General features: G+C 39.6%; 1 protein-coding gene across 6 annotated transcripts in view; it reads right to left on the bottom strand.

Moving 5' to 3' along the window:
• ptprk (protein tyrosine phosphatase receptor type K) overlaps positions 1 to 16,698 on the bottom strand; it is a 687,062-nt gene that overhangs the window by 556,220 nt on the left and 114,144 nt on the right. For all 6 annotated transcript variants that reach the window (XM_072251546.1, XM_072251545.1, XM_072251547.1 and 3 more), the window contains one exon: positions 10,889 to 11,011. In XM_072251546.1, the coding sequence (XP_072107647.1) occupies positions 10,889 to 11,011 (123 nt within the window). The remainder of the gene's footprint in view (positions 1 to 10,888; positions 11,012 to 16,698) is intronic.

Genomic DNA, 16,698 nt, shown 5'->3' with positions numbered 1-16,698 from the left:
GATATCGTGAGGTAGCGTTCCTGAGTTCACGCCCATTCAGAAGCATCTTCAGGAATCTTTCGACTGTACACCAAAGGCACTCTGTTCCTCATGTCATTCAATGTGTGATTTCCAGCATCTGAAGATTTTCTCTTGTTTGCATCTTTTGTCCAATCCTGATGAAGGGTCTTGGCCCAAAGCGTCGATGTACTCTTTTCCACAGATGCTGCCTGGCCTGGGGAGTTCCTCCAGCATTTTGTGTGCGTGCATGCGTGTGTTGCAATGGGTAGAATGGTGCAAGGTAAATAATCAGGTCATTATGAATACCTAGTTTAAAAATCATTCAAGACATTTATGGACCTGAAAAAGTCCAGGTAATAACACCAGAAATCAAATTAACTTTATTACTACAAACCAAAGACTCAGTGACTCAATGCAAAACATATCCAGGTACAGACTGTAATAGTGACCATAACCCAGTAATATGTCATGTAGAAGTAAAACTTAAAAAACTAAAGCAAAAACCTGAACAATCCCTTGACTACTCACAATTAATTAAAGAAGAAAACTTAAAGACAAAAATTTACGACTGAAGTAAGGAATAGCTTTCAAAGTCGAGAAATACTATCTGTTAAAGGTGATAGCAATCATGTAGAAATGAAGCTTAACTCTCTAACGGATGCCTTGGTAGAATCAGCAAAGTCAGTGATTACTAAAAAAGAAAAAAACACAAAGAATAAATGGATGACAGATAAAATCTAAAATCTAATGGAAGAAAGGAGATGGAAGAAAGCAAATCCTATAGGGTATAAGTCCTTAGATAAAAAAAAAGTTAAAAGCTTCTGTCAAAAAGCCAAAGAAGAATGGTTAAACCAGGAATGTGAGCAATTAGAAAGAATCCCTATTACTGATCCAAAAAGGTTACATCAACAAATCAAGAATATCACTGGTAAAAAGCTCCTCTTCTTCAGATGGATGTTTGAAAGCAAAGGGCGGTACCATTATCATGGAAAAAGATGAGATTATGAACAGATAGACTGAGCAAATTCAGGAATTCTTTGAAGACGATCGAGGCAATAACCCAGAAATTAAGAAGAACATTGAAGGTCCAAGTATTTTAAAATCTTAAGTTCATAATGCAATAAATAAGATGAAGAAAGGAAAGGCAGCAGGTCCTGATGAATTAGTAACAGAACAAATTATCGCCCTTGAAGATTATGGAATTGAAAAACTTACTGATTTAATCAATGACATTTATGAGTCTGGAATAGTACCAGAAGGGATGGAAAAAGTCAGTATTTATCACTCTTCCTAAGAAACCTGGAGCAATAGAATGTGAATTACATGGGACCATAAGTTTAATGAGTCATATCACCAAGATACTTCTAAGAATTTTGATGACAAGAGCTAAAAGTGAGATACAAGCTGAAATAGGTAAAGAACAATGCGGTTTTGTGAAATACAAAGGTACAAGAAACGCAATATTGATGTTAAGGATACTATCAGAACGAGCTATTCAAGTGCAAAAAGATTTGTTTTATCGACTACACAAAAGCATTTGATAAAATGAAATACAATAAGTTATTCAAAATATTACAGGAAATTCTAGATCTTGATTCGAAAGACCTCCGCCTAATCAGAAATCTGTACTAGGAACAAACTGCCGCTGTAAGAATAGATGGAGAAATGAGTCAGTTTACGAAAATCAAGAGAGGCGTTAGACAAGGGTGTGTTTTCTCCCCTGATTTATTTAATGTGTACAGTGAAACAATACTACAAAAAATAAGAGACATCTTGGGAATCAAAGTTGGCGGTGAAAACATCAATACTTTCAGATAGGCGGATGACAGTGTTAATTGCAAGTACGGAGGAAGAACTACAAAACGTAATTGATATAGTTGTTGAAGAAAGTGCAAAAATGAGTCTATCAATTGCAAAAAGACAGAATGTATGGTGATATCCAAAAAGAAGGAGAATCCTATCTGCAGGCTGAGGATAAATGGGGAAGACATAAAACAAGTACAGAACTTTTGCTACTTAGGAAGCCTGGTGACATCAGATGGCAGGTGCGACATGGACATCAAAAGAAGAATAGAGATGGCAAAAGACACCTTTACGAGAACGAAGAGTATACTGACCAACACTAAACTAGGCATGACAACCCACCTCAGAGCACTGAAATGTTATGTTTATCCAGTTATGTTATATTCAAGATTCAAGATTCAAAAAAAAACTTTATTGTCATTCTAAACATATATCGCTCTGCAGGGCAGAATGAGACAGCGTTTCACAGAATAGCTGTGAATATAAATATAACAACTTGATGCTTAATGTCACCAAAACCAAGGAGATGATCGTCGATTTTGTATTTGGTATTTTCATATGGCTCAGAATGTTGGACAATATCTAGTAACATGAGGAAACAAATTGAAGCAGCAGAGATGTGGTTTTTGAGGAGGATGCAAAGAATATCATGGATGAAACGAATACCTAATGAGGATGTCATGAACAGAGCAAACACAAAAAGAGAAATAATATATGAGATCAGGAAAGGGTAACATGTCTTCATTGGATATGTGATTAGGAAAGAGGAATTAGGATGCATGGTAATTATGGGCAAGATTGAAGGGAAGAAAGCAAGAGGAAGGCAAAGACAAATGATGATGGAGACAGCAGCCAGAGAACTGGAAATGAAAACCAATGAATTGATCCACTTGACCCGAAACAGGAGTGTGTGGGCCATGGCAGTCAAAGGAATGACACCTGATGATGATGATGATAATCTGTTGCTTAGATTTCCCAGTATCTGCAGATTTTCTCATTTGTGATTCAATGTGGACATCCTGGCCTGAGTAATCCTCCACAAACCAGCACCATAAAATCCATCTACCAAAGTCTGCCCACCTTACCAACTACTCAATATCATCCTGTAGCTGAGGACATTCGTTCCCACCACCAATCTCACCAAATTTCATGTCATCTGCCAAAGTACTGATCATACTTCCAATATTCATATCCAAGTTGATATACATAATAAACAGGAGTCCCAGCATCGATCTATGTGTTGCACTTTGAATACACATCCACCATCACCCCTGCCACCTATCAATTCTGGATCTAATCCGCCATTTTCTCTCAGATCCCATCAATTCAGTTTCCTCTGCGGACCTCTGTCACTCTGGCTGACTTTACATCAACTACATTACTGCTATTAATAAATTTTTAATGTACCCTTATTAATAAATTAGCTCACAAACGCAAGCAATTAATCAAAGTCACACCACCATTGATTATTCCCTGCCTTTCCAAGTGTGATTAACATGTCCTTAGCAGTTTTTTTCTAACAAGCTGCCCACCACTGGCATACATTTTAAAGGCCTGTAATAACTTGACTTAACCCTGCTGTCTTTCTTGAATAAAGATGTTCTATTTGCTACTCTCCATCACCTGGCACTTAACTGTGGCCAGCAAACATCTAAATCTGTTGGGATCTCATCAATCTCCTCCCCTTTCCTTCCAAAGCAGCAAATATCTCATCAGGCCCTGGGAATTTATCCACCTTTAAGCTAAGGCTACGTCCACACTAGACCAGATAAATCCATAACCAAAGCTTTTTCTCTTCTTTTTGACCCTCCGTCCACACTGAAACGGCGTTTTCCTCCCCCGAAAACAGAGATTTTCTAAAATGCCCTCCAGTGTGTAAATTTGAAAACACCAGTTGTGCAGGGCAGTGTGGACGGGTAAACAGATATTTTTAAAAATGCTGTCATGACGTGCCGGAACAGATAGTGGCGGCAGCGCAGCATTTCATTGTTTTCTTGAACGCAACCCCTCCACACAACCTGACAATTTCAGAACAGACGGCAACGTGACTGAAGCCAGAAGAGTTAGAAATGTACTCACCAAATACTTTGACCCATAGCTTACTGAATAAATAAGTATACTCACTTTGCCCCGTTTTCTGTCCTTGCTTGTATAAAGGTGGTTTACCTATTTATGCAGTACTTCTCCGACAATAGATGTGTAACAGCCTAATTTGTAACATTGTTTGGTAATACAAGGTAATATTGATGCAGACATGGTTTATACATTTAACAAGGTGCTTTATTAATGCAACAGAGTTAGTCAGTTTATCAATGTTCGTCGTCAGCCGGGTCATACTGTCCGTGAGCTCCCTGTCGGTTGCCTCCATACGCTCCAGTATGTTTTTTTTTAGTTTTAAGTCCTCCTGCGTGAGAGCCAACAGCAATTTCTTTTAAGTTTTTCTAGACTGTAACTGGACAAACGTGCACCAAGTATACCGTTTCCTCTTCGCTTGTTTTCTGTCTATGTGTCCTGCGCATGCCCAGTAGGAGATTCGCCCTAATATCCATTCTAACGTGAGCAGAGATATTTTTTAAAGCGCCTGGTGTGGACGCCTATCATTTTTACGTGAAACCGGCGTTTTCAAAACTATCCAGTCTAGTGTGGACGTAGCCTAAGACATCTAAACTTTTTAATTATAACATGCCCTAAGATTTCACTGGACTCCAATATAATCCTCCTCCATGCATGTACATTTAAGTGCTCACATCCTCTGGTTCTGCATTTAAATTGCCCCTGATTCTTAATGGGACCTACATTTTTCCCCATTATATTCCAATCCTCAACTGACTGCTTAAAATGATTCGGGATTTTTCTGCCTGGAATATTTCACACTGCCCCTCTTTGCCCTTTTGTTTTTAAATATACATTCCCAGACCCTACAGTTCCACCTACTTAAAAGGTCTCCCCCATCTTCAGTTCTCTAAATGTGAATCTGGTTCACGGAAAGCAGCAGCTTCCGGTGAACAACTTTTTGGACCAACTGCTTGTTTATTAAAGCTTCCAGAGGTCAATATTTGTCACTAGTTTCAAAAATATGCTTTAATAATCTCAATTTACATATAATTGCAACATTTTCAGATGTCACAGAACTTGATAGCAGATTCAGGAAAACAGAAATACCAGTAAGATGACATGCAGGGATCTGAAATTTGTCTTTGAGATGAACGAAAAGGCGGTATTTTTAGAAGGTAAACCTCGCACTCAATGTCAGCAAGACCAAGGAATCGATTGTGGATTCAAGAAGGGGAAGTCAGAGGCACACAGCTGTCCTCACTGAGGTGGCAGCTGTGGAAAATGAGAGCAGATTTAAGTTCCTGGGTGTCAACATCACCAAGTAACCATCCTGGGCCCCACACAATAAGGCTACCATGAAGGCCGGATTTGTGATATCAAAGATGTGCAAATTTCTTTACATGTATGGTGAAGAGCATTCTGACTGCGAGCATCACTGCCTCGTACGGAGGCTTTGGTGCACAGGATTCCAAGGGGCTGCAGTGGGTTATAGACGCAGCCTGCTCTATCATGGGCTCAATCCTCCCTGTCATCGAGGTCATCTTGAAGAGTCAGTGCCTCAGGAAGGTGGCATCCATCACTCAGGACCCTCACCATTCGGGACGTGCCCTCAACTTGTTACTATCATCAGTGAGGAGGTACAGGAGCCTGAAGACCCTCAATGTGTATTGAGAAACAGCTTCCATCAGACTTCTGAACGGTCCATGAACAGGGCTCCATTTTTCCTTGCATTATTTATTTTGTAATTTATTGTAAATTTCTATCTTTGCACTGCACTGTTGCCTCAAAACAACAAATTTCACATCATAAGGCAGTGACAATATATCTAATTCTGATAACAAATACTAATTACACAAGGGTTAGTTGACTCACATGGTATTTAATCAATTCACATAAGTTTCTATCCTGTAAACCGAAGAATTTGGTTACTTTAATATAATTTCATTATTTTTCAGGAAATTGCCCTTTCTAGCTCTCTCAGATAAAAAAAACCTTTTTAACACTTTCGTTGATCCACACTATTATTTTCCTTTCTAATTTCCATTTGTATTTCACTCTAACTGCAGCCAAAATGTCAGCACAAATTTAACTTCACTAAATTCTTCAATACTTTTAGATTTTAGGCATAAAATTAAGGAATCCATTCATTTCCTTTATTTGTGCTCAATTGGCTCTCTAAATTTTGAATACTCCAATGCCAATCCATGAGTTCATTTGGAATCTTAAAATTTTAGGATTTACTTCCTTACAATATTTGTGCTAGCTTTCAATGCCCTATGTCTGAAAGAGTTACTTTAAAAGCTGAAATACTTACTTGCTCTCTCTTATACCAGTGGTCAGATTGTAAGTCTGTTAACTTATAATCAACAGCTTGCAAATGCATGCAATCTAATCTATTGGCATACTGCCATGATCTTCCTGAATCCTGAAATGGTACATATTGCATCATCGAGCATGCCACAGATCTCTGATTTTCTTATGGACTGATTTGACATTACTTTTATTCTACCTTTAACACACAAGTTTACGGGGCTTTAAGCTTCACTAAAAATTATATTCCCAGATCAAGTTGGGAAAATAATTTATAGAATGCATTCAGAACTATTGCCTGGAGGAATTTACAAAATTGGAAATGGGCCATCTTAGATCCTTGTGTACTGAAAGTTAATAACTAATATATTCACATTCTGAAGAATTTCATATCAATTCTGAGACATACATTCAAGTCTGACATTAGGCCCAAACTCAAATAAAGCTAATAGCATACATGAGGGGAGAGTTGAATCTAGAGCAGCTTGGGAAAGCAGAGTTAAAATTTAATAGACAAATTAAGATTAGTACATAATAAGTACACATTCCACCAAGGAAACTGCAATTTATAAGGAAAAATGTAGGCAGTAAGAGTAAACTAATTATAACTGTACAGGATTTATTTGCAAAAAGACATAATGTATAGTGATATCCAAGAAGAAGAAGAATCCAATATGCAGGCTGAAAGTAAACTGGGAAGACATAAAACAAGTACAGAACTTTTGCTACTTAGGAAGCTGGGTGACATCAGATGGCAGGTGCGACATGGACATCAAAAGAAGAACAGGGAAAGCAAAAGACACCTTTACGAGAATGGAGAGTATACTGACCAACACTAAATTAGGCATGACAACTTGCCTCAGAGTACAGGTATGCATCACTTAACGTCCACGATATGTTCTGTGAAATTGGACGTTATGTGATTTGGAGGTTGTGCAAACACCATGTTATATATTTAGCAAACCTATCTGGAGTACTGCAGTGTACCTGTATTGACTAAATTCATGTCATTAGCAATTTCTCCATATCCGATATAGGTCCCTCTTGCATTTTCGTGAGCCTTGTAGTTTTCAGAGAAGCCGATCCTTTAACAGCTTCGAGAATTTTTTCTTTGTTTTTCAGGATCATTGTGATTGTCGAGTGCAACATGCCTAAATCCCGAGCAATAGCATTCACTGGTTTTCCACCTTCATATTGTTTAATAACCTTTTGTTTCACTTCAAAATCAATACTTTTCCTTTGCCTCTTGCTGCTGCTATCACTAGGAGTGGTTTTGCTGCGTTTGGAAGCATAACGCACTTTACGGTAATATTTTCAAAAGAAAATTAAACAGAGAGATAATGCTACTACACTCAAGAGACGCACGATACACAAAATTGGTTACGTCCACTATGTCACGTTCTCCGATCGGGACTACAGACATATAAGTGATTGGACGTTGTCCGAATGGATGTTAAGCGACGCACACCTGTACTGAAATGTTACATTTATCCAGTTATGTTATATGGCTCAGAATGTTGGGCAATATCTAGTAATATGAGGAAACGAATTAAAGGTTCTTGAGGAGGGTGCAAAGAATATCATGGACGAAACAAATATCTAACGAGGATGTCATGAACAGATCACAAAAAGAGAAATACTGTATGAGATAGTGAAAAGGCAACGTAACTTCATTAGACATGTGATTAGGAAAGAGGAGTTAGAATGCACGGTAATTATGGGAAAGATTGAAAGGAAGAAAGCAAAAGAAAGATAAAGACAAATGATGATAGAGACAGCAGCCAGAGAATTGGAAATGAATACCAATGAATTGATCCACTTGACCAGAAACAGGAGTGTGTGGGCCATGGTGGTCAAAGCTCAAACTGGGCATGACACCTGATGATGATGATGACGACGACAGGATTTATAATTATGTGGCCAAAAAGAGCGGCAAGAGATTATTTGGATCTCAGAGCTACAGACAAGAGATACTATAAATGAGAAACAAAGTAGCTGAAACAGTAAAAAGAGTTATCTGCTTCTTTTTTCGGTTAAGAAAAACACAAGTTGCAATAGTATACCAGAAATGGTGGGAAAGCCAAAGGTTTTTAAAAAAAACTGAGTAAATTTGAATTGATGAGGAAAAATGCTGGAAAAGTAAAGGGATCTGCTGCATTCACAGTCATCTTCTAAATATCTCCAAATTCAGAAATAGCTCCAATAGACTGAAAGGGTGCAAAAGTAAATTTTTATTCAAGAGCAGGAGGTTGGGTGGGACAACAACCAGAGGCCATGTGTTAGGAGTGAAAGGTGAAAGTTTAAGGGGGAAATGAGGGAAAACTGCTTCTCTCAGAGGATTGCGAGAGGGTGGAACAAGCCAGCTGCGCAAGTGCTGCATGTGAGCTCAATTTCGACATTTTAAGAGAAGTTTGGAGAGGTAACGTGGATGGTCGGGTTATGGAGCCAGTGCAGGTCGAAGGGACTAGGCAGTTTAAATGATTTGGCACTGGCTTTGGGCCAAATGACCCATTTCTTTGCTGTACTTTTCCATCACCATGAAGAAAGAAATTGTTTCAAAATGTAGCAGGCAGCTGACAGAAAAATGCATTAAGTCCAATATTAGATAAACAGCAATAGAGTGCTTAGTAAATTAAAGCATTAGGCAGTCAACATAACTATGAAAAGGAAACGATGCTTGACAAACCTAACAAAGGATTTTAATGATGTAACTCGCAACAAATTGCATTCATAGAGCAATTTTAATGCAGCAAAGTGTTCCAATTTTTTACGGCTTTTGACAGAACCTACCTAAGTAATTAATGTAGAGTGAAAAGAAATAATCAAGAGCGAATTCAAAAACCCTACAATTGAGGCAGCAGGCACGAACAGTGAATCAATTAAATTCAGGGACAACTAAGTGGCCAGAATGAGAGGAGTGCAGAATGCAAGGTTATCAAGGAATCTGAGTTCAGGGATAATACTTCAAAATTAAGAGACTGCAAAATCGGGTCCCGGTTAAATCAGCAAGAATAAATTTGATTGAAATATGAGACTTTTGGATAACCTCATCAGAAGGGAGCTTAGTGGTGGGCAATTTGATTGTAGTGGAATTGTTAAGCCTGCAGATATCAAAGACGTGGACTGGGGTTTAACAGCAAATAAGCTGAGACACAGTCAGAATCAAACACTTATGGATCTTAAAATGGGTAAGGTTGGCTGGGGTACCATTGTGTGATCCAAAGCTGATCTCGGAGACAGATATAAAATTAATCTGGTTCAATAGTCTGGGGTGGAGCTTTGCTCTTTCACATGCAGAAGACTTCAAGTCATTGGATGGTGAGGAAGTGGTCCAAGTTGTAAAAGACAGTGGAATGTCCAAGGCAATACATACAAAATCTTGGAGGAACTCAGCAGGTCAAGCAGCATCTATGGAATAGAATAAATAGTCGACGTTTCAGGCCGAGACTCTTCATCAGGAATGTCCAAGAGGGGAGGTGCAGAAAGAGAGCCGGGTTTCCTACTGATTTTCCCAAGAGGTAGCATTTTGATAAAAATTAGGTGGCATCCAGGATAACTCCCACAGAGCCAACAGAAAAAAAGAGAGCAGGTGTGGAATGATTAAATTCAAGTTGGTTATTTTCCTGCAATTACTAATTACACTCAATGTAAATAAGAAACAAATGGAGAGATAATGGAAAAGGAATCTTCCATTATTTCAAATTGTGTAGACAGATTGGTAAAAACGATGGGTCACCTTCACCATAAACACACAAAATGTCACATTGCTAGAAACCACTATACAGTGGCTATGCTAGAAACTGATGAGTGGGATTCGTACAGGAGAATTCCAGGTAATACGGCCATGAGCTTTTGAAGTGATCACACTAGAAAATTCAGGTTAAAGATTGAAATGTGTGAAAGCATTAGGTTTCCAAACAATGTGCAATCTTGGAAAAAACTTCAACATCTCTCCCATTTTTTTGTCCTGTATGGCACAGCCTAACCCTCAAATGTATATTTGCACATAAATTCAGCTCGTCTTTTTGTTGGCCTATATTAATTAAAAATGAATTAATATTGAAGGTCAACATCACAAGGAGTTAAATGTCATTATGAAATTGGCCACAATATAAATTCATTAAAATATATTCAAGATAACCTTCCTCTTAGTGCAAGATTAATTATGCTAATGAAAAATGTCCTCTGATTGAAAGTAAAACACATTTTAGTTCCTTTGCTAACTGTCTCCACAGAATTTGTCAATTAGCTGTTCACAAAGGAAAAAAAAATGACAATACCACTTTACCAATATCTCTTCAATGATATGCAAACTGTCAAATTAGTTACTTAAATTTGGCAGATCGTTCCAAAAACTCTAGTGTATTCCAGCCAAAATTTATTATTTTGATTTCCTTTAAACTTTCAGGCAACATAATTGCCATTGTCAAATCTCCCTTTATTGCCTGCTGAACACCTCCGTTAACATACGTGTCAGTGCAACACACGCAGGTTCAATTTCTTCTATTTCTGTCAAATCATGGTTAAAAGTTGGCAAATTATTTTAAAAGTATACATTTGTTATTATCTGTAAGATGGCTTGGATGTTCAGGATTATTCATCGGTAACTCTATTAATCTTTCCATACACATGAATACCAAACACATTTTCTCAGCACAAATTTAAAAACAGAACAATTTCAGCAGTAAAGCCCGGAGTTCACAGGTTGTTACTCACTTACCTGGTGGCACACTGGGCTGCAAATGCAATGTATCTTCAGTCCTGACATGCCTCCAATCAAAATCGTCTTCCTGATCTTGCAAATACTCGCACAGTTCCAAGCCATCATCAAAAGTACATCCTCCTATACCGAAGAAAAATTAACATATTATGAAATGGTTAAAGAAAATAATAAAACAAGCCCGTAAATTTTGTTACTCCTCAAAATTTCTCATTAGAAGCTCAATCAATAATGACAAACACAAGTTCACACAATTGACTCACGCAATCATTTTCCATTTGGCAGCTCCATTTATAAGACAATTTTATGAGCATGACAATTTGAGTCACGATTAGGACTCTAAAACTCCTCTCAACGCTCCACTGAATCAATTTGCCTTGTACTTTCTGTACAATGAAGAAGATAATTGATGAGGGTTGTGCAATATATTTAGCACATCTATTTAGCTAGGGTGCACAAGGCTTTTGCACAGTACTGCAGTTGTCAATGTGGAGTGGAGAGCGAGTTCGTAAATCTGGTGGGAGTAAAGGATACAGCAGTAGAGTAAACCATGTACTGATGTCGGAATGGGAACCGGAGGTATAACTAAAATGGGTGGCCTCTGGGAGATCTCACTTTTTCTAGCGTAGGTGCTTGGCGAAGCAGTCTCCCAATCTACTAGTATACAGGAGGTCCCACCAGGTGCGGCAGATACAGTAGGTAGTCCCAACAGATTCACAGGTCTCACCTGGAAGGACTGCTTGGGACCCTGAATGGTATTGAGAGAGGAGGTGTAGGGGCAAGGTGTAGCACTTGTTCCGCTTGTGAGGGTAAGTGCCAGGAGCGAGGTAAGTGGGAAGGAACCAATGGACAAGGGAGTCGTGTAGGGAGCAATCCCTGCAGAAAGAGGTGGCAGGGAGGGAAAGATGTGCTTGGTGGTGGGATCTCATTGGAGATGGCGTGACGAGGCCACTCTCAGGTTGGAAGAACAACACCTTATATTCCGTCTGGGTAGCCTCCAACCTGGTGGTTTGAACATCAATTTCTCAAACTTCCAGTAGTGCCCTCATCCAGCTCTCCTTCACCACTCCCCATTGCTGCTTCCTTCTCTCACCTTATCTCCTTACCTGCCCATCACCCCCTCTGGTGCTCCTTCCCCTCTCCTTTCTTCCATGGCCTTCTGTCCTCTCCTAGCAGATTCCCCATTCTCCAGCTCTGTATATCACTTTCACCAATCAACTTCCCAGCTCTTTCCTTCACCCCTCCCCCTCTCCAGCTTTCATCTACCACCTACTACCCTGTATTTCCTCCTCCCCTTCCCCCACCTTCTTACTCTGACTTCTCACCATTTTTTTCCAGTTCTGCTGAAGGGTCTCGGCCCAAAACATCAACTGTTTACTCTTTTCCATAGATGGGGAGTTCTTCCAGCATTTTGTGTGCATTGCTTGGATTTCCAGCATCTACAGATTTTCTCTTGTTTGGAACTAACTATGACACCACTTTCACCATTTATCCAAGCACACTTTCAAATCTTATAACTAAAGTTCACCAGTGAAACTTCAAGACTCTACAACTCACTTTTACCAGGAACCCTTTCTTACTTAATTTTTATGAATCTGGCCAATATTTACTGCCAACTGTAAGTGCCCCTGAGAAGCCAGTAGTGAAGCACATAATTAAACCTTTGCAGTCCTTCTGATGAAGGTACTTGCTTGGTGCTGTAAAAATGGAGTTTAAGGATTTACTCTCAGTGATGTGAAGGAGTGACAATACATTCTAAAGTCAGGATCAGAATCAGAACCAGGTTTAATATCACCGTATCATGTGTCATGAAATTTGTTAACTTGGCAACAGCAGTACAATGCAATAGGTGATAAATACAGGGAGAAACTGAATTACAGTAAGTATATCATTATTTTTAAATAAATAAGTAGCGCAAAAACAAATATTAAAATAAAGCAGTGAGGTAGCGATCATGGACTCGGTGTCCACTCAGAAATCAGATGGCAGAGGGGAAGAAGCTGTTCCTGAATCACTGAGTGTGTGCCTTCAGGCTTCTGTACCTCCTCGCTGACGGTAACAACGAGAAGAGGGCATGCCCTGGGTGGTGGGGGCCCTTAATGATGGACCCTGCCTTTCTGAGGTTCCACTGCTTGAAGATGTCTTGGATATTGGGACAGAGGAAAACCTGCAAGTGGTGGTGCTCCGAGGCATCTAAATCCCCTGTCCTCCTTGGTAATAGAAGTCGGAGGACTGGGAGCTGCTATCAGAGTAGCCTAGGTAAGTAGCTGTGGATCATTTTGAAGGTGGCGGAATCTGCATACCAGTGATGGAGAGGATCAAATTACAAGCAGGTGGGTTGATTGAGTCAATCTTGTAGAACGTTACTGAAGCTGAGTATTCCATCATATCCTGACAGATCACGTGTATGAATTTTGAGTGAGGTGTCAAAAGGTAAGTCACTCACCATAAGACATTCATACTCTGACCTTATTTTTGGAAACACATTACTTACAATGGCAGGCCTTCTCTTGCTCTTCAATTACAGCTTTCAACATCGGAGATGCAAACGGAACCAAATACTGTGCAGTCATCACAGAACATCCCTACTGCTGATATTCTGGAGAAGCATCTGAAGGTATTTCAGTTTAGCTCCCTGCCCAGAAGTCAGGTAGTGTTGTCTCAGCTCTATCGACTGACCTCCAATGACACAGCTACCTTCCTTTGTGCAAGGAACATTTCTAAACACTGTAGTGCTTTCTTCCTGATACTAACTTTACAGGAGCTCTTTGAAACTATGTTTGGTCTGTCCTTGATGTCAAGGGCAGGAGTTGAGTTGTCCCGTTGGACAAGGAAGAGCAGCTACTGGGCCAATGTCCTGCTCTTGATAACACCATAGCTAAAAGCAAAGCAATTTTATGTCATTTCTTTTTCTTTGGCACCACAAATCACAGATTTCCAAGAGTCTTGGGTTTGTTATACCCATTCCTAATCATTTTAGAAGAACTGATCTTTTTTACCCACTTGATAATGTTAACTAGGTTTTACCAAGTTTTCCAGATTTCATCCTTTTTTTCCCTCTAATATCTCCACTGCTGGTTTTCTCCATCTCTGATTCTTCAGACCATAAGAATCCGAAGATAAGGCCACTCAGTTCTTGTGCCGACTCCACCACTAAGATCATGGCTGTACCACCTTCCGGTACTCAACTCCCATTAATATATAAACATCTGCCGTGTTCTGTGTGGAATAGACTCAGTCACAAAGACTCTGTTACATATTGACATCAAAATTTTAGCCCCTGGGTTAAGAGCGTATCTGTCTTAAATGGCCATCCCTTCCTTTTAAAATAATAATCCCAGCCTATAGATGCTCCAATCAGTTGAAACATCAACCTAACATCTACCCTCTGAAGTCTTATTCAACCTTCAAACACTGCACTGCACACCTGTTTCTCTCAGCTCCTTTGTTTGATACTTTATCATTTTCAGCTACAATTTATTCCCATTGTCAGGAGTATTTGTTCAAGATTAATTCATTTCCTCTGCAGATGCTAACCTGTCTTGCTCCCAGAAAATAGGTTACGCATTTCAAATTTTCAGCATTTACAGCACTAAACAATAAGCACAACATGGACCCTTCAACCCATGATAGTGGGCCAAATTTTATAAATATACTTCCACAATCAATCTGACCCTTCCTTCCTACACAGCACAACTTTGAGGCAGCTCTATGAATCTGGACCCCAAGATCCGTCTGATCCTCCACACTGCCAAACTAGCTCAACCTTCCAAGTGAACCACCTCAAAAATTTGCTGATTGAACTCTATCTGCCAATTCTCCATTCAACCCTCATCCTTTCTATATCCTGTTGTAACCTACAAAAGACTCCTACACTCTCCATAACACCTCCCATCTTAATGACATCTGCAAACTTACTAAACCACCGCTCCACTTCCTCATCCAAGTCATTGATAAAAATACCAAACAGCAAATCCCTGTGAAACACCACCAGTCAGGTCCCACGCTCTGCTACCTGTGGCTCAGCCACTTCCCCGGGCTCACAACTTTGTGGACAAGCCAACTGTAGGGAACCTTGTCAAACACCCTCAAAAAAATCCACATCTAGAAAATCCACCACTTTATCTTCATCAACCTGCTCTGTCACTTCCTCAATAGCTCGTGAGGCACAACCTTCCCTTCCTGAAGCCACGTCGACTATCCTTTATCAGACTTATTTTTGAGTTAGTTTGTTTCCTTAACAAATGCTTCAATACAACAAACCTCCCTCTGGCCGCAAGTCAATTATAAACAATCAGCAAAATGCTTTACAGAGAAGTTAGAATCAATATCATTTCTGTGGCTGCACTTTAGGAAAGATATGGGAGGAATTTATTTAGAAGATTGGGAATATGTGGAATAAGTGTTTTTTTAAAACTGCAATAATATTCATCCTTTTAGGTAGCATTGAACAATTAATTATTCAGTAAATGTAGCATATGGGTACAGAGTATGTAGAATTGACTGGAAGAGAGGAATTAAGATTATGAATGCTGGTAGAGATCGATTGGGCACAGTGACCTGGTTCTCTGCTATTGATACAGTGCCCTTATTATTACACAGAATTCCAGTGCACTACATGCAATTATCTACAAAATAAAGCACAGAAGAGGCCATGTGGCATAACAGGTCTAATTCAATATTCATACTGTACAGAAGGCTTCTTATACTCGACTTAACGTAACCCTATTAACAGATCCTATTCTTTTCCCTCTCAGGTACTTATCCAGTTTCCCCTCAAGCGCATCTCTGCCACTTGTCGTAGAGAAGAAATCACAAAACTCCCACCATTGAATAAAAGGATTTCTCCAAATTCCTCATTGGTCATCATATCTACAACCCTACATTTAGACTCCCATTAGCAAATACATTTTCTCTAAATCTAGTGTATTAAAATTCTATGATCCCCTTAAAAACATTCACACCCTTTGAGTATAAATTGGTATTCAGTACTGTTCTGCCAATGTTCACTGGTCAACAACAGTGGCGGCGCTGAGGTGGTGCTATAGCACCAGCAGAAATTACAATAGCACCAAGAAGTTAACTGAAATTTCACATTCAAATTGCAGCTGCTTTCTTTGTATAGTTTTGAATGCAGCTTGTTTGTCCAGTTGATCTAGTGAAACAGCGCCCCCAATTACCTTAGCACCCACGCAGCAATAAAGTTATAAACTCTGTCAGATCCACTCTACACTTCTGCTTATTCGTTCATTGTCAATGTCTTGCTGTTGCTGTCCTCAGATCAGTTAAGCTGATCTAAGATCACTTAAGGTGGTGATGTCACTCACTCTCACTCACGCAAGAGATTGATAATATACATCCAGGCGCAAATCCATGGTCTCATGAGACTAACAGATGCCACACACACACACACACACACACACATTGTGCTTTTACAAGCTAGCGTGGGCCTGGCACATGCATTATTTTGGCCGGCGTGAAAAATGGATCGATTTTTAGTGAGAAAACAACCTCATCCAGAGGAATCAGTCGCGTCTCAGCCTGAGTCTCTCTTAATTGAAAGTGACATGTAGAAAGAAGTAAGTGGGGATAAGGATAACAACAGTTCATCGAAGGAGTGCGAGGGCGAAGCAGAGGAACAAGAAACGGGGCAGAATTCAGAAGAGGACATGGATGAAGCTGCTCTTAGTGCTAGTGGGAATACTGTTAGCGATGTTAGCCAGCAGCCTGAGGAAGGACCCCGTCAGCCAGCATTGAAAAAGTACCCTTCGCTGCTCGCAACAGTTTGACAATCAGCAAAGGAGCTTTTT

Source organism: Mobula birostris, chromosome 2 (assembly GCF_030028105.1).
Source record: "Mobula birostris isolate sMobBir1 chromosome 2, sMobBir1.hap1, whole genome shotgun sequence".
NCBI lineage: Eukaryota > Metazoa > Chordata > Chondrichthyes > Myliobatiformes > Myliobatidae > Mobula > Mobula birostris.
The sequence above is the reverse complement of the archived record's forward strand: the minus strand, read 5'-3'. Positions and strand labels throughout refer to the sequence as shown.